This window comes from Larimichthys crocea, chromosome VIII (genome assembly GCF_000972845.2).
Source record: "Larimichthys crocea isolate SSNF chromosome VIII, L_crocea_2.0, whole genome shotgun sequence".
NCBI lineage: Eukaryota > Metazoa > Chordata > Actinopteri > Sciaenidae > Larimichthys > Larimichthys crocea.
The window spans coordinates 31317765-31341671 of record NC_040018.1 but is presented as its reverse complement, the minus strand read 5'-3'; the positions used below and the strand labels follow the sequence as shown (position 1 = coordinate 31341671).

The following is a 23907-nucleotide window of genomic DNA, read 5'->3' as shown; positions in this document are numbered from 1 at the left end:
GCAGTTCCTCTAACGTCCACCTGAGGCTGGCTCCAGAAGTGAGTCAGTCTCCATAAGTCCCCATGTCCAAATGTCCAACTTCACAGCAGAAATAAACATGTTTACAGCCTGGTACAAAAAACAGTTTTGGTCTCTGTAGCTAATTTCCCCGTTCATGACAACTGTACTGAGGGTGAAATTTATATACAACTCACCTGTTCACATTATATTAAGGCTTAAAGTTATGCAGGATTAAGAGCGTGGACGCTTTGATTGACAGGTGGGACGTCTCAGAGACTACATCCAGGTTTTAGACAGTCTGCGGGGACGTCACGGAGACTACGTCCAGGTTTTAGACAGTCTGCGGGGACGTCACGGAGACTACGTCCAGGTTTTAGACAGTCTGCGGGGATGTCACGGAGACTACGTCCAGGTTTTAGACAGTCTGCGGGGACGTCACGGAGACTACGTCCAGGTTTTAGACAGTCCGCGGGGACGTCACGGAGACTACGTCCAGGTTTTAGACAGTCCGCGGGACGTCACGGAGACTACGTCCAGGTTTTAGACAGTCTGCGGGGACGTCACGGAGACTACGTCCAGGTTTTAGACGTCTGCGGGGACGTCACGGAGACTACGTCCAGTTTTAGACGCCTGCGGGGACGTCACGGAGACTACGTCCAGGTTTTAGACAGCCTGCGGGGACGTCACGGAGACTACGTCCAGGTTTTAGACAGTCTGCGGGGACGTCACGGAGACTACGTCCAGGTTTTAGACAGTCTGCGAGGACGTCACAGAGACTGCGTCCAGGTTTTAGACAGTCTGCGGGGACGTCACGGAGACTACGTCCAGGTTTTAGTCTTTGGTGATTTTAAGATTAGTGAAGAGGCGGGAAAGACAGGACGGCTAACATACATATTTAATATTTTATTATGTGAACAGGTGAGTTGTATATAAATTCACCCTCAGTACAGTTGTCATGAACGGGGAAATTAGCTACAGAGACCAAAACTGTTTTTTGTACCAGGCTGTAAACATGTTTATTTCTGCTGTGAAGTTGGACATTTGGACATGGGGACTTATGGAGACTGACTCACTTCTGGAGCCAGCCTCAAGTGGATGTTAGAGGAACTGCAGCCACGGAGGTTGCCGCTTGGTTTTGATACACAATATGAGTAGTTGCGTGAAAAAAGATAAACTTTCACATTTGTAACCATGAATGGCCTCGGTGTTTCAGCATTACTCCATCACAGAGGAACTACACCTGGCAGCCTCCGACCAACAGCTGTCGCCTCCGGCCGGCACAACTTTTGTTTTTCTTTGTGCGTCCGCTCATCAGTCGTCATGACGTGTTTGCGATAAGAGGTGAACTCCATGAGCCCTGTGTGAAGACACGGAGGCAGACTCGTGGTTTATGTACTGATTTATTTTTGGGTCCCTAAAGTTTCCTCGTACGCTGCAGAGATCAACGAAGAGCAAACGTTGGTCGGATTATACAGAAAATAAAAGATTTAAAGTTTGTTCAGATCTTTGAAGGAACAGTTTGACGTGAGACGAGAAGCTCCGTACGTTACGTTAGCTTCAGTTAGCCTATCCAAAGTTAGCACCTCTAAAGCTCGCTGATCAACGTCTCGTTAGTTTAACCCACACGTCAGCTTCAGAGCTAACCTGCTGCTAACTGTCGCTTTAACGGACAATCGTCCCGTTAAACATTGTTTCTTTAATCCGTATTTATGTGAAGCTTCCCGACGTGTCAAACTATTCCTTTTACAAACTGCAGAAACGTTTACAACGACTGAAAATAAGACAAATTAAAAGAAACTTCACAGCTGCTGTTCTGTAAAATCAACATTTTATTTCCCACGTTAGTCGAGTCGTTGCTGAAAGTTGTTCTCATGAGTCTGTCCAGCAGTTCTTCGGTGATAAGTGGAGCCAAGCAAAGCTAACGCAGCACCAGGCCCGAGTGGATGACCTAAACCGGCGTCCGGTGCCAGCTGGTGCCGTGCACGGTGAGCTTACACTCGATCAATGTGCACCGTTTACTCTGATACCCTTACATGGAAGAAGCCCTCGGTGCCTCCACGCAGGAATCATTGGTATTTTGCATGTATTGTATTTCTGTCTGGTTCTGCAGGCCCGCCGGGTCCGATCCGTGCCTCGGAGCTCAGATATGAAGCCGGACGCTGCCAGGAAAACCTCAGCTCAGCACGGACCACGTTACGTCAAAGGCGTTTTTGTCACGTCACAGATTTTGGTCTAAATTTAGTCTCGAAGCTTTAGTCTCAGTTTCATCGAGTTGTCATGGAGGTTAAAGGAGATGTGACGAGATGTGACGAGATGTGACGAGATGTTTCAACTTCAGCCAAAAAACAAAAATCACAAATCGAGCGACTGCAGGAGAAACGACTAAAGCTTCTGTTGAGTTTGGAGTTCGTTCATCTAACGTCTGTAACATCTTACAGTCTTACAGTAAAGTCTGTGAAAAGATGCATCGATTGAAAACTTGGAAGTGATGCTGGAAATGTTTCAGCCTTTGCACAAATCTCGTAGCTTGAAACAGCTTCCTAACGTACAGCGACGAGGTTTGGACTTCGCTCAGAAGATGACTTGAACAGAAACGCGTCTGTTGCTGGCTGGAAAAACACAAAAAGGTGTTTTCGTCATAGTCGTCGTCACAGATTACGGTTTAGCTTCAGTCTCGACGCTTTAGTCTCCGTTTCATCAGCTTGGTTTTGTCTCTTTAGACAGAATTTGGACCAAATTTTAGATGTCCATGTGTCTGTTTCTAAATAGCTCACAGCTATCGTCGGTACTGTCAGTACGTCGGCTGTTTGGGTCCTGCGGTCGAATCGAAAGTTCCCTTTCTGTCCATGAGGCCAAAGGCGTCGGCCTTCTTTGATATGTAGTCAAAGCAGATCGTAATGATTCACACACGCTCAATGAGCCCGACTTTAAATGTCGGTTTGTTGGACGTCATCACATAACTTGGAAAGGTTTGCGTAGGGAAACCAAACAGGTTGGCGGAGCTAACTCGTTCGACTTTAAGAAACTACAGTATTTGTATCAAAAATAGCAGTTTATCAAGGCGCGGGATAGATATCGTGTGCAGATCTCGTAGAAGCGAAGTCATGCTCTGAAGCCAAACGTCTGCAGCCGGGCATTTTCTATTGCTGCGTAAGGCGAGCTAATGTTTGCCTCTTGTCCTCCTGTAGGCGTCTTCTACGTGTTCAGTGCAAAAAAAATGTAATTTTCTCTTATTTAGTACTTGTGGATTTTTGTATTTTGTTCCACTGTCATGTCACGTTTCATGTAAACCAAAGAGACTCGGATAGTTTGGCCAAAGACAAAAGAAAATGTAAATATTTCTACAGTATATCAAAAACAGAAATACATTTCTAGATAATAACATCCTACATACTTATAAAACATAAACAATGCTAACAGTTGGGTTCCTTGTTCATTTTTTTTGGCGATGACTCGATGATGTTTGGTCCAACACATTCGTATAAAAACATAAAATACTGGACGGTATGATGAAGTACAAAGTACCAGTCGTAGCACCTTGTTTAGTGTGGACAGCAAAGATCGGTTTAGTTGTGCTAGGCTTGTGTTTCCTACCTGACGAGTTATCACAGGATTTATTTTTCTTTGCGTGTTTCGTGGCGTCGTCGCCGTCGCTTCAGGTTCTTGAACAAAATCGAGATTTGAAGTGTCCGTACCGAACCTCGCGGGAGCTGTCCTCGGTTCAGACGGTTTCTTGTTTGTATGACGTGTATGGGTGTAGCTGTGATGTCCTCCACCCCTCACCCACCCTCACCCACCCTCACTGATTAAATTACATGAACCTTAAATATGTGTAAACGCTCGCTCGTGTCGAGTGTCAGGTCCCAGATTACAAAGCAACAACATGACTCGTCTCAAGGTTTCCAACAAATAAAGCGTCACAGTTTGAATGTGTTTGTTCAGACTTCCTGTGTGTCTTTGTCCCGCCACTAGTGTGTTCACCAGTGTGTGTTTGTGTGTGTGTGTGTGTGTGTGTGCATGCTGATGTGTGTGTGTGTGTGTGTTGTTTGCAGCTCAGTTGTGGCCCTTGAAGCAGTACACTCCGTACAGCTTGTGCTTCTTGTCGGGGAAGCCGTGGAACCTCACGGCGGCCTCCGTGGGGCTGCAGCGCCGGCGCGGGCGGGAGATGGGATAACGGACGCTGCCGTCGGCCAACCAGCCGGCATCGCAGCGGTCGTAGCCGTGCAGCTTCCAGGCGGCGTACATCTGGCCGACTTTGGCGATCTGGGCGCCGTCTTTCTGGCACGCCCTCACCGCCTCGTCGTAGGTCAACTTAGAGGGGTGGATCAGGTAGTAGAACCGACCTGGGAAGAGGACGTGAAGATGCTACATTATATCTCTGTTTTCAGTATTTTCAGGTATTCTTCAGGGATAGCTTTAGCCTAATGCTAAAGTAGCTCACGGCTAATCACGGCTAATTACGGCTAATCCAGTTGGTTTGGTTAGCTAGTGCTAATGTAGCTAACTGCTAATATAAGCTAATGTTGTACATTTAGCTAGTGCTAATGTAGCTAACTGCTAATATGTAGAAATTGCTAAGTAGTGAGCCGCTAACTGTGGTTAGCTCGGTTAGCCGTGTAGCTAACTGAAACCACCTTGGTAGGCGACTGTATTCCCTGTTAGGCCGGACCAGAGGTTCTGTTTGGTTCCGTGTCCGGCACTGACCCCAGGTTGTAACACACACTTTAATTTCCTCCACCACTGCTTGTCAAACACACACACACACACACACACACACACACACACACACACACCTTTGTAGTGTGAGGTGAAGCAGAACACGTCGTAGTGGTTCTTGTCCTTGTCTCTCAGTCCATAGTTGCGGACGCCCGGCACCGTGTTCTTCCCTCCGCAGGGTTCTCTCGGGGTGGTGATGGGATACTGGACCGTGCCGTCGCTCAGCCATCCGGCGTTGCACCAGTCCAGCTTTCCTCGCCACGCCTCATACAGCTGATCAAAGGACGCCACGATGGCGTCCTGGTCCCGACACGCCCGCTCGCCGTCGTAGAAATTCAGGTTGTAGCGACCCAGGCGGGGGAAGTAGGGGAAGACGACGCCTGCACGGAGAGGTGGGGAAACAGATGACCTGCAGTTAGGAGACAGATGGAGGATCTCTCCTCTGGGCTTTGTGTTCGATCCCCGTTATTTAACCTAACGAACGAAAGCACGTCTCGCTGTGTAAGCACAGCTGCTTCCCCGTCAGGCCGGGCCAGCGCTCTTGGCTTCAGGCAGTAAAGGCTGACACCTCTGGCTGCTCTGACACTGACGTACACGATGCTTACGCGACTTTCCCCGAGGCGGTCGCTGCTCACGCTGTTAAATTTAGCCTGACTGCAGCCTCATTTAACAGACTTTGTAAAGAGTCAGCTGATTTTTACCTTCCAGGTCGAGAGACACTACCACCGTTCCGTCTTCTAGCCCGTCGATAACTTCACATTTGTATCTCCCGTAATCCTCCAGGGTGATTTCTGTGATGACCAGGGAGGCGTCCATCGGGGAGGAGCCTTGGAGGTGGACGCGTCCGTGGAAACTGCCGTAACTCCTTTTGTGATAATCCATGGCGACAAAAACGTCCACCTGGAAGAAGACGGAGAAGAGTTTAGGACCAAAAACATGTTGATCAGTGCAGAAGCATGAAAACACGACACTGTATGTTAATGTTTTGGACTTCTACAGTCGGCCTTAACGTGTACGCATGTCTGGATGGACTTCTTTGTGCCGTGCTTGCTGCTGGATCTGGAGGGCCGAAGCTGGGGTTCAGTCCGCGGAGCTATCGTGGCTCCGGAGGTAAAGCGGGTCGTCCACTAATCAGATGTTCGACCCCTTCTTCTTCTTCTTGTGTTCTTGGGCGACATACTGAACCCCAAATCACTCCCAAAGGTGGAACCATCACAGCGAATGATTCGCTACTAATTACCACCTTGCATCACCGATGCACTGATGCCATTAACCTACTACAGTCTAGTCTACAAGCTACCTGTTTAAATACACCTGATAGACCTACTCGGTTGTTTGTGTGTTTCCAAGTCAGGACTGTGTTTCGATTGTTGTTGTCCGGCATGCTGCCTTTAACTAGTCGTCCCATATTTCAACCTGATGTACGTCGTGCTTTGTTCACGATACTGTTGAAAATAACGGGCCATTGCCACGTTGTACTGCTGAGAGTTTAATGTGGGTACCCTTTGTGACGGTCGGCCTTGTTTTTGTGTTTACGTTTGGTGACGTGCAAACTCTGGTTTGACCAGATCGCAGCACGAAATCCCCAAAAAACGTGGACCCAGTTATCAGAGTGTTGCTGGTTGGCACGGATGGTGCAATCTATAGTTGAAATGAAATGAATGTTGACCTCTTTCAGGTAGTCTGAGGTCAGCTTGGTCCACTTGATCCTCATCTTGCGATTCGGTGCCAGTGATTGGTCCCTTTGGATCTTGCATGGTAAAGTAGCGTTTCCGCCTCGCCTCGACACCACCTTCAACTGTTCTGCCGACACCGACAGTCGAGGGCCGTTCTCTGAAACACAGCGACACAAAAACAGAAAACAACGTAATGAACAAATCACCTGAACGTCTGAACGTAAACTCTGGTTCTGTTCAGTATTTTACCGGGCTCAGCTGAGTAGCACCTAGCATCGAGTATCTTTCCATCACAGTCTGTAAATCAGCTCGGTACTGTAACGCTTCATAAAATCATATTGACAATGATTTTTCATTTTTATTGCTGTATCGTGTCAAATTATGAAATCTGGATTCAAATCACTTAGTTACCTGTTAAAAGAGTTGTTACGCGTTGTCTGTTTTCATCTTCAAACGACAAAAATAAAAATGAACTTTGTGTTTTACTGAGACACGTCGAACAAATGAGCTTTACCCGACTAACAAAGTGTTTCAGTCCGTCACGTGTTTATTAAATATGGAGTTTTCACATTTATCAGAATAATCAGGTCTGAACCTTTAATAGAAGAACCAACACGTATGAGAGCTGAGCTAACATTTGCTAACAGCAGCTAACAAACTGAGCTAACAGCAGCTCACAGACTGAGCTAATATGAGCTAACAACAACTAACAAACTGAGCTAACATGAGCTAACAGTGGCTAACAAACTGAGCTAACAGCAGCTCACAGACTGAGCTAACAGCAGCTCACAGACTGAGCTAACATGAGCTAACAACAACTAACAAACTGAGCTAACATGAGCTAACAGTGGCTAACAAACTGAGCTAACATGAGCTAACAGTGGCTAACAAACTGAGCTAACATTGGCTAACAGCAGCTAACAAACAGAGCTAACATCAGCTAACAGCAGCTAACAAACGGAGCTAACAGCAGCTAACATGAGCTAACAGCAGCTTATTAACACACTAAGCTAACAGCAGCTAACAAACGGAGCTAACAGCGGCTTACAAACTGAGCTAACAGCAGCTAACAAACGGAGCTAACATGAGCTAACAGCAACTTATTAACACACTGAGCTAACATGAGCTAACAGCAGCTAACAAACTGAGCTAACATGAGCTAACAGCAGCTTATTACACATTACTCAAAGTGACTCGAATGTCTCTAATCTTTCTGGGGTCAAAGGTCAAAAGGAAAGCATCCCAACCAATAGAAACCAGGAAAGCGGCGACCTCCGCCTCATTAGACTCATTAGTGATGCTCACGTGTTGCTTAGCTCATTAAAGTGTGTGTGCACGGCTAACTCTGAGATGAATCCTGATGGTTCGACGTGTTCGAACAAACTTTCCTCACCTGACGAGATAACTCTAATCTGACCGCCCACACATAGCAGCGCTATCAGCTGACAGTGAGGAAACAGACGACGCTGCAGAGGCGTGAGTGTCGTGAACGAAACTCAGAGAAGGACGCCGGCTCCGGTTCTCTGACACTCACCTGTCACATAGATGGTCCTGGAGTGCTCCAGCTCCGGATACAGAGTGTCCAAGTCACTGTCGGCCACGCTCAGTGAAAGCAAAGCACAGATCAGCACAGGAATCATCTTCACGCGCCGAAAACTGGAGGTCTGATCACTGCGGAGACACACAGAGACATTAGAGTGAAGCTAAACACATAGAGAGAGGGGGAAGTCATGCAGCTCAGGGCTCCTATCTGCACTGCACCACCCTCCAAGAGGCTGCATCCTCCGTCACTGCAGACGGAAAGCACAAACTCAAGATGATCCTCGTGCTGAAGTTCTCAGACGCTGTGTCGGAATCAGAGAAGCCGATCGCAAAAAGGTCGCCCGCCAAACCGTCCTCAAGCTTCACGCCGCAGAGGTCGACACGAGAGCACAGGCATGGATGTGAGGGTGGAGAGGGTGGAGAAGGTGGAGAGGGTGCTACGTACTGTGCAGTAAATATTCCCTTGTCATTCAGCAGAGTGAGGCAGCTGCATGTCCCGGTGACACTGACAGTCCACAACTTCAGAGGGAGACTGTGGACACGGTGCAGCGCCACCCCCACCAACACCACCAACACCACCACACCAGGCTTCATTCACTCACACACACACACTCACACACACACACTCTCACACACACACACACACACTCTGCAGCCCATCCTCTACACACTCACCCCAAAAAAGGGATTCACCGTTTCACTTCCACTTTTCACAGTTTTTATGGAAGTGAAACGATGCAGCAGCAGCAGCTGATATCACTGACTAGTCCAGCAGCAGTCAGCCCAGCTCGGCGTCTGTCTTTCAGCCTTTTATTTCACCAAGCTCTCACCAACCACTAAAAGTCAGTCCCACATTTACTCTTGTCCGGCGGCTTCTTGCTCGCTCACTCTCTCCTCTTCTCTTCTTAGCTTCCTCCGTCAGCGTCCTCTTCACTCTCTTCTCCTCTGCCATCATGTCCATAGAGGCTGCTGAGCCCGGTTACATTGTCTAGCTCCAATTCTGGCACGACACCGGCTCTACTCCCTGTCAGCATTTGCCCCAGCCCAGCTAACAAACTCAGCTAACATGAGCTAACAGCAGCTAACAAACTGAGCTAACATGAGCTAACAGCAGCTAACAGACTCAGCTAACATTAGTTAACAGTCAGCTGTGGTTTCTAAATTTTACTGTAATTTTAAAGTGTAACTTATAAAACGGTTTCTTTTAGATGGAAAAATGTATTTATACAGTGAAAGATGGAATTAAACGCCAACCTTACACATGAAATCAACAGGACTAACATCCTTTTCTGACCGTTTTATAAAGTATATTACAGTTTTTTACTGTAAACATTTTGATTTCACGTTCAAAGTTGGTGTTTTATTCCAAAAAATGAGCTAACAGCGGCTAACAAACTCAGCTAACATGAGCTAACAGCAGCTAACAAACTAGGCTAACATGAGCTAACAACAGCTAACAAACTCAGCTAACAGCAGCTAACAAACTGAGCTAACATGAGCTAACAGCAGCTAACAAACTCAGCTAACATGAGCTAACAGCGGCTAACAAACCCTAGCTAACATTAGCTAACAGCGGCTAACAAACTCAGCTAACATGAGCTAACAGCAGCTAACAAACTCAGCTGACATTAGTTAACAGCAGCTAACAAACTCAGCTAACATGAGCTAACAGCAGTTAACAAACTCAGCTAACAGCAGCTAACAAACTAGGCTAACATAAGCTAACAGCAGTTAACAAACTCAGCTAACATGAGCTAACAGCAGCTAACAAACTCAGCTAACATAAGCTAACAGCAGCTAACAAACTCAGTTAACATGAGCTAACAGCAGCTAACAAACTCAGCTAACATGAGCTAACAGCAGCTAACAAACTCAGCTAACATTAGCTAACAGCGGCTAACAAACTCAGCTAACATGAGCTAACAGCAGCTAACAAACTAGGCTAACATTAGCTAACAGCGGCTAACAAACTCAGCTAACATGAGCTAACAGCAGCTAACAAACTAGGCTAACATTAGCTAACAGCGGCTAACAAACTCAGCTAACATGAGCTAACAGCAGCTAACAAACTAGGCTAACATTAGCTAACAGCAGCTAACAAACTCAGCTAACATGAGCTAACAGCAGCTAACAAACTGACTAGTTACTCGTTACATAGTGATATTATTCATTGATGCTCCTGATTGTTTTCAGCTCTAATTTTCATTTTGCAGCTTTGAGCTTCCGTAGTGTTTCTTTGTGTGTGTGTGTGTGTGTGTGTGTGTGTCATTTGGATTGATTCCCCTCCACCCTTATCTTCATTCACTCCATCCCAAACTGCTGATGCGCCGGCCCCCTCTGCCAGGTGGAGCTCCTGCAGTCAGCAGAATAACTCTGCAGCACACACACACACACACACACACACACACACACTGTGCCAGTTACACACACATCACTTATTACCCCTCCCTGCCTGAAAATAATCATTACGTATACCGGGACAGGACGAGGGGGGTGGAGGGGGTGGATGGATGGGTGGAGACATGTCCTTTTTTTTAACTTTGAGTCTGCAGGACGAGGCGAGCAGGTGATGTGTGAAATGAGAAGAGAGGCGAGAGCTGAGAGGACTCTGCAGCAGCAGAGATGATGCAGCGAGGGCGGAGAGGGTGGAGGCTCAGGCTCCAACAGGCTCCACTATAAAAACACAAAACTGGCAGCTGTAAATTTACCGTAATACACAGGGTAAAAAGTTACGGTGTAACTTTTCCCAATATTACGGTAAAAGGATGTTAGTGTTGTTGATTACAGTAAAAATCTGTCAGCTGTGGTTTCCGAATTTTACTGTAATTTTATAGTGTTACTTATAAAACAGATGGAAAAATGTATTTATACAGTGAAAGATGGAATTAACAGATGGAAAAATGTATTTATACAGTGAAAGATGGAATTAAACGCCAAAACACGTGAAATCAACAGGACAGATATCCTTTACTGACCGTTTTATAAAGTATATTACAGTTTTTTACCGTAAACATTTTGATTTCACGTTCAAAGTTGGTGTTTTATTCTAAAAAATGAAAATGTTGTATAAAATAAAGGCTTTGCTATGAAATATTACAGTGTTTTACTGTAAAAATGAACAGTTTCTAATACAAATATACTTCCTCCACCTTCAGCTGTTTATGACAGAGAACTTACACATGGCTGAGACATCATCACACACACACACACACACACACACACATTCCCCATTCACCTGTGTGGAGGGTAAACAAGGCCAAGGCTTTATAGGCCAGGTGTGTGTGTGTGTGTGTGTGTGTGTGTGTGTGTGTTTGTCCTCAGACATCATGTTGATGGTTCCTCTCAGGTTTGAGGACAGTTTGTGTCTGCAGAGAACACGTGACGCTCTCATGACCCGCAGAAGTTATCATGGTTAGTTATACTGGACTGACGACGTACACATCCACTCTGACCTGTGATCAGGTGAACGGTGTCTCTGTCATTCGTACGTCTGTTCTCACACTATGTAACTTTGGGCTCCGGGTCGGGAGAAGTACGTAACGCTTTACGGCACTAAGTCACACAGCAGCAACTATTTCACTGATTCTGGTGAAACTGGATCATATTTTATGGAGGAAATGTTTTCTGGTTTTCCCTCTGATGTCCTCCGGCTGCTCCGCCTCAACTCTCTGTGATTTACAGAGTTTATGATGGACAGTGAAGTAAACTGCTGACAGCTGTAGCTGCTGTTAGCTCATGTTAGCTCAGTCTGTTAGCTGCTGTTAGCTCATGTTAGCTCAGTCTGTTAGCTCGTGTTAGCTCAGTCTGTTAGCTGCTGTTAGCTCAGTTTGTTAGCTCTGTTTGTTAGCTCATGTTAGCTCAGTTTGTTAGCTGCTGTTAGCTCATGTTAGCTCAGTTTGTTAGCTGCTGTTAGCTCAGTTTGTTAGCTGCTGTTAGCTCATGTTAGCTCAGTTTGTTAGCTGCTGTTAGCTCAGTTTGTTAGCTGCTGTTAGCTCATGTTAGCTCAGTTTGTTAGCTGCTGTTAGTTCAGTTTGTTAGCTGCTGTTAGCTCATGTTAGCTCAGTTTGTTAGCTGCTGTTAGCTCATGTTAGCTCAGTTTGTTAGCTCAGACTGTGAGCACCGGGGGAGTGTTAGTGTGTGTACCACTGTGCTGGTGTTGTGCCAGAACCGGAGCTGGGCGAGCGGGCAATGTAAGCATACTCAGCAGCCTCTATGGACATAATGGCAGAGGAGAAGAGAGCGAAGAGGACGATGTAATATTAGCTGGCTGCTATGTCTGCTCATGTTTGGCTGTTAGCAAAGTTGTCGACTTGCTAGTTTTTGATCATCAGTAATGTAATCAGAGTAAATACTTGAACACTGACTGAAACAAACAAGTTCCTGATCTGGGATGAGATCAGACTCACTGATTGGATCTGAAGCAGTGTTTTGTCCCAGAGTGGGTCTCCTCCCAGTCCCTGATTGTTGGGAGTCACTGAGATGCCAAGCGAGGGGCCGCAGCACGCCAAAACAAACACATGCACTCATACACACTCTGTGGTGAGGGAGCTTTATTTTGAAAGACCAGCAGTGTGTGTGTGTGTGTGAGAGAGAGAGCATTTGGCAGCTAAAAGTGTAAATAAACATCAAATAGAAGAAATAGTTCTATGATGACAATTTTCTGGCAAACTCTGTTTTAACTTTGGAGAAATCGGTCCGTTTCTTTTAGCCACGTTAGCGGCGCCAGGCGCTCATTGGACCGGTTACAACAAAATCTGCCATCGTCAAAGTTAAAGTGACACAAAGAAGACAAATATCAGCATCCACGCTCTTAATCCTGCATAACTTTAAGCCTTAATATAATGTGAACAGGTGAGTTGTATATAAATTCACCCTCAGTACAGTTGTCATGAACGGGGAAATTAGCTACAGAGACCAAAACTGTTTTTTGTACCAGGCTGTAAACATGTTTATTTCTGCTGTGAAGTTGGACATTTGGACATGGGGACTTATGGAGACTGGCTCACTTCTGGAGCCAGCCTCAGGTGGATGTTAGAGGAACTGCAGTTTTTTTCAGCGGTTGATGCTTGGTCTAAATTTCTGTACTCTATTTACCAGAAAGGCAACTTTTATATGGAGGACGACAACTGCCAAAATCAAAATGAAATGCACCAAAACAACGTTTGTTTACATTTATATGACTTCTTTATTTTGGGCGCTCTTTGTCCTCCACAGTCTCCATGGCTTTGTAATGATGCAACTGCTCTCCAACATGTTGGAGGATCAAGTCTTTGAACGTCGCACTTTGACAGTTACGAGGAGAGAACAAAGCTCTCGAGTTAAAGAAACAAAGACGTGACTCACTCAGGTTTCCAGTCCATGTTTGGACACTTTGTTTATTCGTCTTCCATTAAAAGTTTCGTTAAGTCTGAGAAGAAAAACCTGCCGTCATCAGGTTATCTCCACTGAGACAGCGCTTAGAGTTGCATTGAGGGAAATGTTTTTACAGCTTTACCGTTTATTGGACGACTCAAAAGTCAAGACAGACTGGACATAGTCTCCGTGACGTCCCCGCAGACTGTCTAAAACCTGGACGTCCCTATCTGACTGTTTTTACAGGAAAGGAAGAGGAAGTAAGCAGGACTGCACTTCCTGCTGATTGCTCAGACAAACAGCTGGTCCTCTTCCTCTTCCAGTCTCAGGTGTTCTGTCATGTTGCAGACGCTGTCACACCTCCTTGGAATCCATCCTGATGTAATAAGTGTTGTTGTGATGTGATGCATGAATCTGCTGGCACTTCTTCTTTAAAATGTCTCGGCTGTTCCTGTAAAGAGTCACACCTGCTCTGTTGTTTTTCTTAGAGAGCCAATCAGTGCCAAGAACACACACCTACGACACGCCACCACGCCACCTGCAGCAGCCTGGCCTGGTCCCAGATCAGACCTCTGATACGATACCAAACACTGAACTTTAACGTTCAAACATAAAGATGCTGCCACATGATTCAGTTTGTGGAACAGCTGACACAGAGAAGCTTCTTTCAGATGGAAAACAAAGAGAGGATTGACGAGCAGAGAAACCGTCAGAGGCTTTACAGATGTCTCCCAGTGAACACGTGAACATCTGCTCTGCACACTCATGTCCTCACACTTACTCCAACTCCTCATGCTCAGCTCATCCATCATACAAACTGAAGCCAGCAGTCAGGAGCTCAGATCTTCTACAACAACTTAGACTTACTGATGCTTTACTGTGTGAGCTGATGTTAAAGGTTCAGTGTGTCACATTTACAGGACTACTCGTGGTCACCGTGGTTCCTCCTTCACGCTAGGAAGTAAAGAGTGAAGCGAGGGTGTTGCAGTCAGGAGCTACACGCCACTAAATCCTGCAGACTCGCCCTTTAATGACCTCATATACTGCAGCGTAGTTAACACGTCATCATTTATTCTTTGGTTTTAATCATCTGGATTTGAAAAAAAAAATGCTGAAAAATTCAAGTGCAATATTTCCATATATTTTCATATGTTTCTAATATTTCCATATATTTCAATGTATTTCCTATATTTCCATACATTTACAATATTTCCATATATTTCCAATATCTCCATATATTTCCATATATTTCAATGTATTTCCATATATTTCCTATATTTCCATATATTTTCACGATTCTAATATTTCCATACATTTCCAATATCTCCATATATTTCCTATATTTCCATATATTTACAATATTTCCATATATTCCCAAATATTTCCAATACTTTCCATATATTTCCAATATCTCCATATATTTCCATATATTTCAATGTATTTCCAATATTTCCATATATTTCCAATATTTTCCTATATTTCCATCTGTACCTCAGAAGTCTACGTCAGCACAGTGGTTACAGCTAGCAGTCTCCATGAGTTCTGGTTTCCACGCCGGGTTCTTCACCTCCTGGTCTGGACACTGGTCTTTATGATGGAAGCGTCCACTCGAACCTCGTTCAGTCGGAGAACTAAGCGGACTGTGAAGGTCTTAAAGTTTGATGGAGACCCGAGGGGACGCTTACAGAGAGAGAGGACAGATGATTGAAGACTGAGAAGATGTGTGCAGCTGTTGGAGATACCTGATCCGAGATGGTCTGAGGACAGTACAACATGTTCATGACTTCAAGTTCATTTCAAAGTTTAAATTATTACTGCGTGATTATTTCACAGAGACACGCTGCATGATCGATGATCCAGCTCAGGACCGTGTTACAGTTCAGTGCTGGCTGTGTCGGGGTGTGAAGTAAGTGGCTCCATAAATCTGGTGACTGGGTGAAACTTTATCTGAGACTGTAAGGAGCCAGGTGGAGGAAGCATCCACCTTCTTCACGACGTGGAGGTGTCAAATTGTTCTGCATAAACGCTTGGTTGGTTCCAATAGAGAAGCTTGGGTAAGTTAATCAGACGGACATCTGCCAAACAATCATCTTGAAAGTTCTGTTTACTTCAGCGCCTCACCTCAACTGCAGTTCCTCTAACGTCCACTTGAGCCTGGCTCCAGAAGTGAGGCTGGCTCCATAAGTCCCCATGTTGTGAGTATTTCTCCCTGGGCTGCTTTTAGTTTGCTCTGTTTCATTGAGTTTCAAATGTCGTTCATTGTAACAACAGACTGAGTGGCTGGTTTGTCCCTGTGGAGCTTCATCTTCGTGTGGGCTGTTTTCTTCAGTCTAATATCACTCGACTGTTGGGGGACCTAAAAACCCAGGAGGGCCCCCTCAGACTGTGTTTATGTGATGTAAGGGGGCCACAGCGGCTCTCAGGGGTCGGATAAACATATGGAGTCCATTACAAGCCTGTCTCTTCTGACGGTAACACTGACTTACGTTGAAAAAGACAAAGAACATGATGTCAAGCTGCGTATTATATTTCTGTGAGCTACATTAGCTCTACCTCTACTTTAGCTATGTTAGCCTTTTCCAGAAACTAGCGAGGTCCATGACATTAACTAATGTTAGCAGTTAGCTACATTAGCACTAGCTCCAAACCGGCAGTGTCCAGTCTAACAGTGAACACAGCGACAGAACCTCTGAACCAGCAGTGTCCAGTCTAACAGCGAACACAGCAACAGAACCTCTGAACCAGCAGTGTCCAGTCTAACAGTGAACACGGCGACGGAACCTCTGAAAGGGCAGTGTCTAGTCTAACAGTGAACACAGCAACAGAACCTCTGAACCAGCAGTGTCCAGTCTAACAGTGAACACGGCGACAGAACCTCTGAACCGGCAGTGTCCAGTCTAACAGTGAACACAGCAACAGGCACATTATACCTGAAGATGCTGAAAACATGACTTTGTGTGTGTGTTGGACAGATTCTGGAGGACGGATGGACAGATGGTGGACGTGAGTTACAGATAAACACAGAGGTGATAGCAGGGCTGCTATCTCCACCCGAGGCCGCCGCCGTCACCGCTCAGAGCTCTGGAGAACATTTCAGGTCACCAGCTGACACCGAGCAGATAAGACGACGCCTCACCGCGTCAAACAACCGCCACTTTTCTGAGTTAAAAATAGAACAGAAGTTCTACGTCACACTTCAAAAACATGGAAACCTCCACCCTCCAAACACACACTGACTTCATTTTGCAGGTATTTCCTCCTCTCGCTGATCTTTTCCAGGAGCGATGCTATATTCAGCATCTCTGCACGAGAGCGGGAACCCTGACGCAACACGTTTGAGCAGCTGTGAAACAAAACCTGCTCTGGAAAAGTCGACCTGGCCAAACACCGACACTTGTGAGAGCTTATTTGTTCGTGGGTGGGGTAGGAAGTGATGGGTGGGGTATTTTACAGGACGCACAAATAGCTCAGTCAGTATGTTTTCCTCTGCGGTTAAAGTGGTGGGTTCAAACCGGTCCACTGCCTACCTACCAGCACGTCACCGTCACACCACCGCGGCGGCCACAAAGAGTCCTCAGTGTGGAGCACAGTAGGTCCGTTTGGTGGCCCGGTGGAGGCAGCAGGAGTGAAGCTTAACGGGTCTAACATCCAATCAGGAGGCTTTCAAAGAAACACATCGGATGCAGATCTCCACCCGCTCTCCACGCGCCGACACTGAAACCATTAAACCCAAAGAGCGCTCCGTCATCTCCAACGTTTGGTGCAAACACCAAAGTTCACCAGGTGCTGCAGCTGAAGATAGTCGCAGCCTGTATAGTCAAGTGATTCAAACCGCGGTCTGCACGGCTGTTCTGTCTTTGACGGACATTGAATCAATGTTAATGCATCAACGCAACTTTCACTGAATCAACGTTGCTCAACATTTAAGTGTAACGCTGATCTTCTTCAGGTTTGCACCCTGAAATAATAGAAGTTATTTCAATGAAGACAGAAAAAATCAACGTTAGTTCAACTTAAAATCAATCGCAGAAACCAGAAAACCAGAAAAATGACCAAATCTGAGCAAGTTAACAAAGTCTGGAACACTCAGGGGTGGAGTTTGAAGTCGCGGGACCAAAAACAGCGTCACAGCTGTGTAACGACGTGACGGAGACGTTAAGGTGGTCATAAAACTGATGCATCAAAGTTAGAGCAGCTGCTCCGGGTGGAGCTACATCTACCCTGCTCGTGATTGAGCGAATGGGGGCCTCGATACTATCGTACCAACCCCGATCACTACTGCGTCCATCTGTCCATGCAGTCTATGGGAGCAGCTCACCAGACAAAAGGTGAATCACTGGTTTGATATTTAACGCGTCTGACTTCCTGCTCATCATTGTTTTATCTTATTTTGAAGGTGACAGGAAGGCAGTCGAGTAAAAACTGCCACATGAGGCAGAAAGAAATATAAAGTGTCGCTAAAAGGAACTAAAGGACGGAGAAAGGCTGAAGTAACGACACTTTAAGGAGGTGATAATCTCCACCCTCACATTTGACCCTCCGCCTCTCTCCTCACCCCGTCCCTCCCACTGTGAGAGGCTAATTTACGACTGGCCGGTCGGCTCTCCCGCCTCGGTTAACCGCCCGGGTTGACCCTGAGGGACACCGTACAGTTCAAAGTTAATGTGTTGTTGTGCTTTAAGAAGCTGTGTCTGTGGGCTGCCGTCGTCTTTATACCCCTGTTTGTCAAAGAGGGGTATAAAAGCAGCTGAGGGGGGCAGGGCAGCTGAGAGCCAAAGGTCAGAGTTCAGCCGCGGTCACAGCCGAGTGTTATGAATGAAAGTATACAGGTTAATACTCGAGCTTCAGGGTTACAGCTCATTTCCTGTCAAATGAGATGAACTACAGAAAAATGTAGTTTGTTCAACTAGATGTGAAAATATAATAATGAAAAATCTATTGGACAGTAGCTGCTGTTAGCTAATGTTAGCTCAGTCTGTTAGCTGCTGTTAGCTCATGTTAGCTCAGTCTGTTAGCTGATGTTAGCGCATGTTAGCTCAGTTCGTTAGCTGCCGTTAGCTCATGTTAGCTCAGTTCGTTAGCTGCCGTTTGCTAATGTTAGCTCAGTCTGTTAGCTGCTGTTTGCTAATGTTAGCTCAGTTCGTTAGCTGCTGTGAGTTAATGTTAGCTCAGTTTGTTAGCTGCCGTTTGCTAATGTTAGCTCAGTCTGTTAGCTGCTGTTTGGTAATGTTAGCTCAGTCTGTTAGCTGATGTTTGCTAATGTTAGCTCAGTTTGTTAGCTGCCGTTAGCTCATGTTAGCTCAGTTCGTTAGCTGCTGCGAGTTAATGTTAGCTCAGTTCGTTAGCTGCCGTTTGCTAATGTTAGCTCAGTCTGTTAGCTGATGTTTGCTAATGTTAGCTCAGTCTGTTAGCTGATGTTTGCTAATGTTAGCTCAGTCTGTTAGCTGCTGTTAGCTCATCTTAGCTCAGTTTGTTAGCTGCCGTTAGCTCAGTTTGTTAGCTACTATTAGCTCATCTTAGATCAGTTTGTTAGCTGCTGTTAGCTCAGTTCGTTAGCTGCTGTTAGCTCATGTTAGCTCAGTTTGTTAGCTGCTGTTAGCTCAGTTTGTTAGCTACTATTAGCTCATGTTAGCTCAGTTTGTTAGCCAGGCTGCGTGTACTGTGAGCTCAGAGCACCGGGGGAGTGTTAGTGTTTGTACCTCAGGTGTTTTGGACCAGCGGGAAGAAGAAGAAGAAGAAGAGGAGGTTTACAGGCCTGGGTCAGGGAGTGGAGCCAGTGTCGTGCCAGAACTGGAGCTGGACGATACGTTAGCAGCTCATTTGATAAGCTATAAATAACTTATCCACTCATAGTGTTAACCTGTGGACGTGCTGTCCATTCTTTATGCTGTCATCGAACCAAAAGGACATGAGGCCGCGAGCTTCGTTCTTACAGGAAACAAACTAGTTTGTTTTGAGCGAGCGGTCGGCCTTAACGGAGACGCGAAGGCGAATGAACGTCCTGTTCAGAAAAACCTGACCGCCTCGCCTCGCGTTCACGTAAACCTTCGCCACAGACGAGGCGTCTCTCTCCGCTCGCCTCCAAACATCTGAAAATATTCTGTGGCTTCGTTTGTCGCTTCATGTTTTTAACCACCTTAAATAAAAGTTCATTTATACTTGTGCTAAACAGAAGATGTGCCCTCAAGAAGCTACACAAACACAAACAGTGCTGAACACACACACACACACACACACACACACACACACACACAGACTATTTAGGGTTACATTTCCTTTCAAGCTCCAGCCGGTCGACGGCAAACACATTACTCAACGCGACAGAAACGTCTATTCACGATTCACAAATACACAAACCTCCACCTAATTAACATCTGAACTCACGTATGCCTGCACACAACACACACACACACACACACACACACACACACACACACACATTCACCCTGTTGTTTCCTGATCAGATTAGCTGTACATGTGTGTGTGTGTGTGTGTGTGTGCACAGAATACACCCCCTTTTCATTTAAAGGGTTGACACTGCAGGCCACAGTGTGTGTGTGTGCAGGGTGGGTGCAGGGGTAATGGGTGGGGGTCAGGGTGGAGCCGCCGAGTCTCAGCCAGCACAGAGCGGGGTTGTCCCCTCGATGCTCCTCGGCTCTAAATCACTCGCTGCACAATAATGGTCGACCGCAACTATGATAACCGTCACAAATATGACAGGCGGCGGCGAGCGGGTCGAGCGCGATGTAAAGTCAATCAATCACAGACGAAACGTGTTCAAGAATTTCACAAATTCACCGACTGGTTTTAATCAGAACGCTTAAAGGAACAGTTTCACTTTTTCTTCGGGAGACTCGGAACTCAGTTTGAAGCTAACCTAAGCTACATCAACCAATAGCTAACTAACTAGCTAATTGGCTAACATTAGCTATCAGAAGTAACTAGCCTGCTAATGATTAACATAGCTTAGTTAGCTAGCCTTTTGCTAACATTAGCTATCAGAAGTAGCTAGCCTGCTAATGATTGATATAGATTAGTTAGCTAGCCTTTTGCTAACATTAGCTATCAGAAGTAGCTAGCCTGCTAATGATTGATATAGCTTAGTTAGCTAGCCTTTTGCTAACTAGCCTGCTAATGATTAACATAGATTAGTTAGCTAGCCTTTTGCTAACATTAGCTATCAGAAGTAGCTAGCCTGCTAATGATTGACATAGATTAGTTAGCTAGCCTTTTGCTAACATTAGCTATCAGAAGTAGCTAGCCTGCTAATGATTGATATAGCTTAGTTAGCTAGCCTTTTGCTAACTTTAGCTAACTTAACATTCAGACGACCTGATGAACGTTAAATAAACATATCAGCAGTTTGAAGTGAACTAAAGCTCCCTGTGCTGTCCGGGGGGAAAAGTATGTATGAATAAAATTGAACTGTATTAACAAGTTTTTCCGGCAGGACTGTGAACCTAACTGTGGACCGAGGAACAGCAGAACCGTCTGAAGTTCTGACGGTCACCAGACCTCAAACCCGACCAGGGTAAAAACAACGTGACCTCTGATGTAAAGTGTGTGGACTGGTGTAGGCTCATTTATGTTTCCATGAATCTTCACTGGTTCCTCTACAAAGTTTGAGTTAGAACCTGAAGTGGTTCTTCATGGTGATGCCATTGGAGAACATTTTTTAGTTCTACAAGGAACCAGAAACAAAGTTCTCATTTTCATCACGTTCTACCCAGAACGTAGTGTAAATAGACACTCTCAGAAAAACTGGTTCTTGATAAGTTCTCTGGAGAACCTTTTTTTTTTGCTGTTTAAAGTTCTTTGGAGAACTTTCCCCAATGTCTAATAAATACTATTAACACTAACCTCTGGGAAGGAAATGTCCCAGAAGTTTCTAATTTTACAAGGTACAAGGTTCCTTGAAGAACCTTTTTATCCTGAGGAAACCTTTCTTTGCCTTTTAAGGTTCTTTGGGGAACTGAATGCAAAAAGAAGTTCTTTGAGTCTCAATCGCAGCACTTTTGGTGCTTTGAAGAATAAAAGATAACTGGTCCAGCTTTGAAGAGACAATAGGTAAAAGGTTCCCCTATGGTATCGCCCGACTTGGACCTTTTTTTCCAGGGTGAAGCTGCAGAATGTAATCATCTGAATTAAAATACTTGAAATACTTTTTTCGTGGCCTCCATAATTTCTCGGGTGGCCCTTTAATTTTACTTTAATAAAGTTATTACTACTTTATATAAATTTCATCACATTGCTGATGAAGCTGTTGTAGATTTTCACAAATGGCAACGCAACAATATGTCAACAACATAGTTCCATCCACATGACTTCACACTGAGGGCTCACACTGTGCCTTTGTTTTGAAGGGCGACTTAAAGAACCAGTCAGGAGTTCTCCAAAGAAACTTTTTAAAAGGAAACTAAAGTTCTCGCAAAAGAACTTTTAACAGAACCAACTGTTCTTGGAGCGTCCCCTCAGTGTGCATTAGAAATTAGTCTGAGCTTCATGTTTGTGTGACCAGAGAAAACCTGATTTTAAATCTGACTTTCACAGTTTGTCTCATTTCTCATTAAACACTGAATCATATCTGCTGTCACATCAGCATCACACAACAACACAGCAGACACACAGTGTGTTGCGTTATTCCTGTAACACAAGACGAGACCGTGTTCAAACGGTTAACAGAACCAGAGACAGAGACGGTACCTGTGTCGGTGCCTGTGCGGAGCTTTGCGGTCAGATGCGGGAACGAGGCGCAGATAAATTACGCACGTGTGAAGGTGAGAGGAGCCCGGCGGTGTGGATGCTTCTCTGCTGAGTCCACTAAAGAGAGCGGCGCACACTCCTCCTGTGGTGTGTGTGTGTGTGTGTGTGTGTGTGTGTGTGTGTGTGTGTGTGTTGTGTGTGTGTGAGTGTGTGTGTGTTGTTTTTACGCGCAGGGATAGAGAGGAGTCTGCGCGCGCTGACGCACTCAGGTTAAACTGCAGCTTTATCTCCACGTGTTGGTCCGAACACACAGAGACGAGACACGGAGACATCACTGCAGGAGACCCAGAGAACCTGAACCGGACCGCAGTCTGAGGTTTGTTGTTTTGGTCTCAGAGGAAAGACCCAGCCCCTGTTACTCCAATGTGATGACAAAACTTGATTTAGAGAGTTCGAGCCGCTGATCTAGTCTGAGGACGGCTTCAATCTGGAGGACAGGATCAAAGACTAGTCTATAAAACCTGGACGTAGTCTCCGCAACGTCCACAAACTGTCTAAAACCTGGACGTAGTCTCCGTGACGTCTACAGACTGTCTAAACTGGACGTAGTGTCTGTGACGTCCTACAGACTTCTAAAACCTGGACGTATGTCTCTGTGACGTTCCCGCAGACTGTCTAAAACCTGGTCGATCGTCTCTGTGACCGCACCCAGAGTCTAAAACCTGGACGTATTCTCTGTGCGTCTCCCCCCGACTGTCTAAAACCTGGACGTAGTCTCTGTGACGTCTCGCAGATGTCTAAAAACCTTGAGATGTCTCTCGTGACCTCCCCACAGACTGTCTAAAACCTGGACGTGTCTCTGTGATGTCCCCGCACAGACTGTCTAAAACCTGGACGTAGTCTCCGGACGTCCTACAGACGTCTAAAACCTGGACGTAGTCTCCGTGACGTCCTACAGACTGTCTAAAACCCGGACGTAGTCTCTGTGACGTCCCCGACAGACTGTCAAAACCTGGACGTAGTCTCTGTGACGTCCCCGCAGACTGTCTAAAACCTGGACGTAGTCTCCGTGATGTCCCCGCAGACTGTCTAAAACCTGGACGTAGTCTCTGTGACGTCCCCAGACTGTCTAAAACCTGGACGTAGTCTCCGTGATCGTCCCCACAGACTGTCTAAAACCTGGACGTAGTCTCGTGACGTCCCCGCCGACTGCTAACCTGGAGAAGTCTCTGGACGTCCCGCAGACTGTCTAAACCTGGACGTAGTCTCCGTGATGTCCACAGACTGTCTTAAACCTGGCAGTAGTCTCTGTGCGTCCCGCAGATGTCTAAAAACCTGGACGTAGTCTCCGTGACGTCCCCACAGACTGTCTAAACCTGGACGTAGTCTCCGTGCGTCCCGCAGACTGTCTAAAACCTGGACGTTAGTCTCTGTGACGTCCCCGCAGACTGTCTAAAACCTGGACTAGTCTCTGGAGACGTTCCCCGCCGCAGATGTCTAAACCTGGACTAGTCTCTGTGATGTCCCCGCAGACTGTCTAAACCTGGACTAGTCTCCTGATGTCCACAGACTGTCTCTAAAACCTGGACGTTGTCTCTGTGACGTCCCCGCAGACTGTCTAAAACCTGGACGAGTTCTCTTGACGTCCCCAAAGGACTGTCTAAAACCTGGACGTAGTCTCCGTGACGTCCCCGCCGACTGTCTAAAACCTGGACGTAGTCTCGTGACGTCCCCGCAGACGTCTAAACCTGGACGTAGTCTCTGAGACGTCCCCGCAGACTGTCTAAAACTTGGACGTAGTCTCTGGATGTACATAGAACATGTCTGTGAGTGAGAGGCTGAGCTGAATGGGGACGTGTCCCTAGCGTGCAAGAGGATATGCGCATGTCTGCACGTGTTCACTGCTTAGACTGGACAC

General features: G+C 46.0%; 1 protein-coding gene across 4 annotated transcripts in view; it reads right to left on the bottom strand.

The window, feature by feature from the left end:
• Window positions 1-1087: 1087 nt before the first annotated feature.
• The window catches only part of LOC104934957 (hyaluronan and proteoglycan link protein 1), a 24532-nt gene continuing 1712 nt past the window's right edge, over window positions 1088-23907 (bottom strand). Inside the window, exons 1-6 of one of the 4 annotated variants that reach the window (XM_027281735.1) lie at window positions 8380-8515; window positions 7927-8063; window positions 6386-6549; window positions 5418-5616; window positions 4794-5096; window positions 1088-4343 (exon numbers count right to left, since the gene is read on the bottom strand). In XM_027281735.1, coding sequence (XP_027137536.1) covers window positions 4054-4343; window positions 4794-5096; window positions 5418-5616; window positions 6386-6549; window positions 7927-8032 — 1062 coding nt within the window. In that variant the 5' untranslated portion in view covers window positions 8033-8063; window positions 8380-8515 and the 3' untranslated portion in view covers window positions 1088-4053. Of the gene's footprint in view, window positions 4344-4793; window positions 5097-5417; window positions 5617-6385; window positions 6550-7926; window positions 8064-8379; window positions 8516-8609; window positions 8705-21989; window positions 22051-23907 lie in introns of those variants that run through there. The other 3 variants (XM_027281734.1, XM_027281736.1, XM_027281733.1) reach the window with 3 other exon arrangements.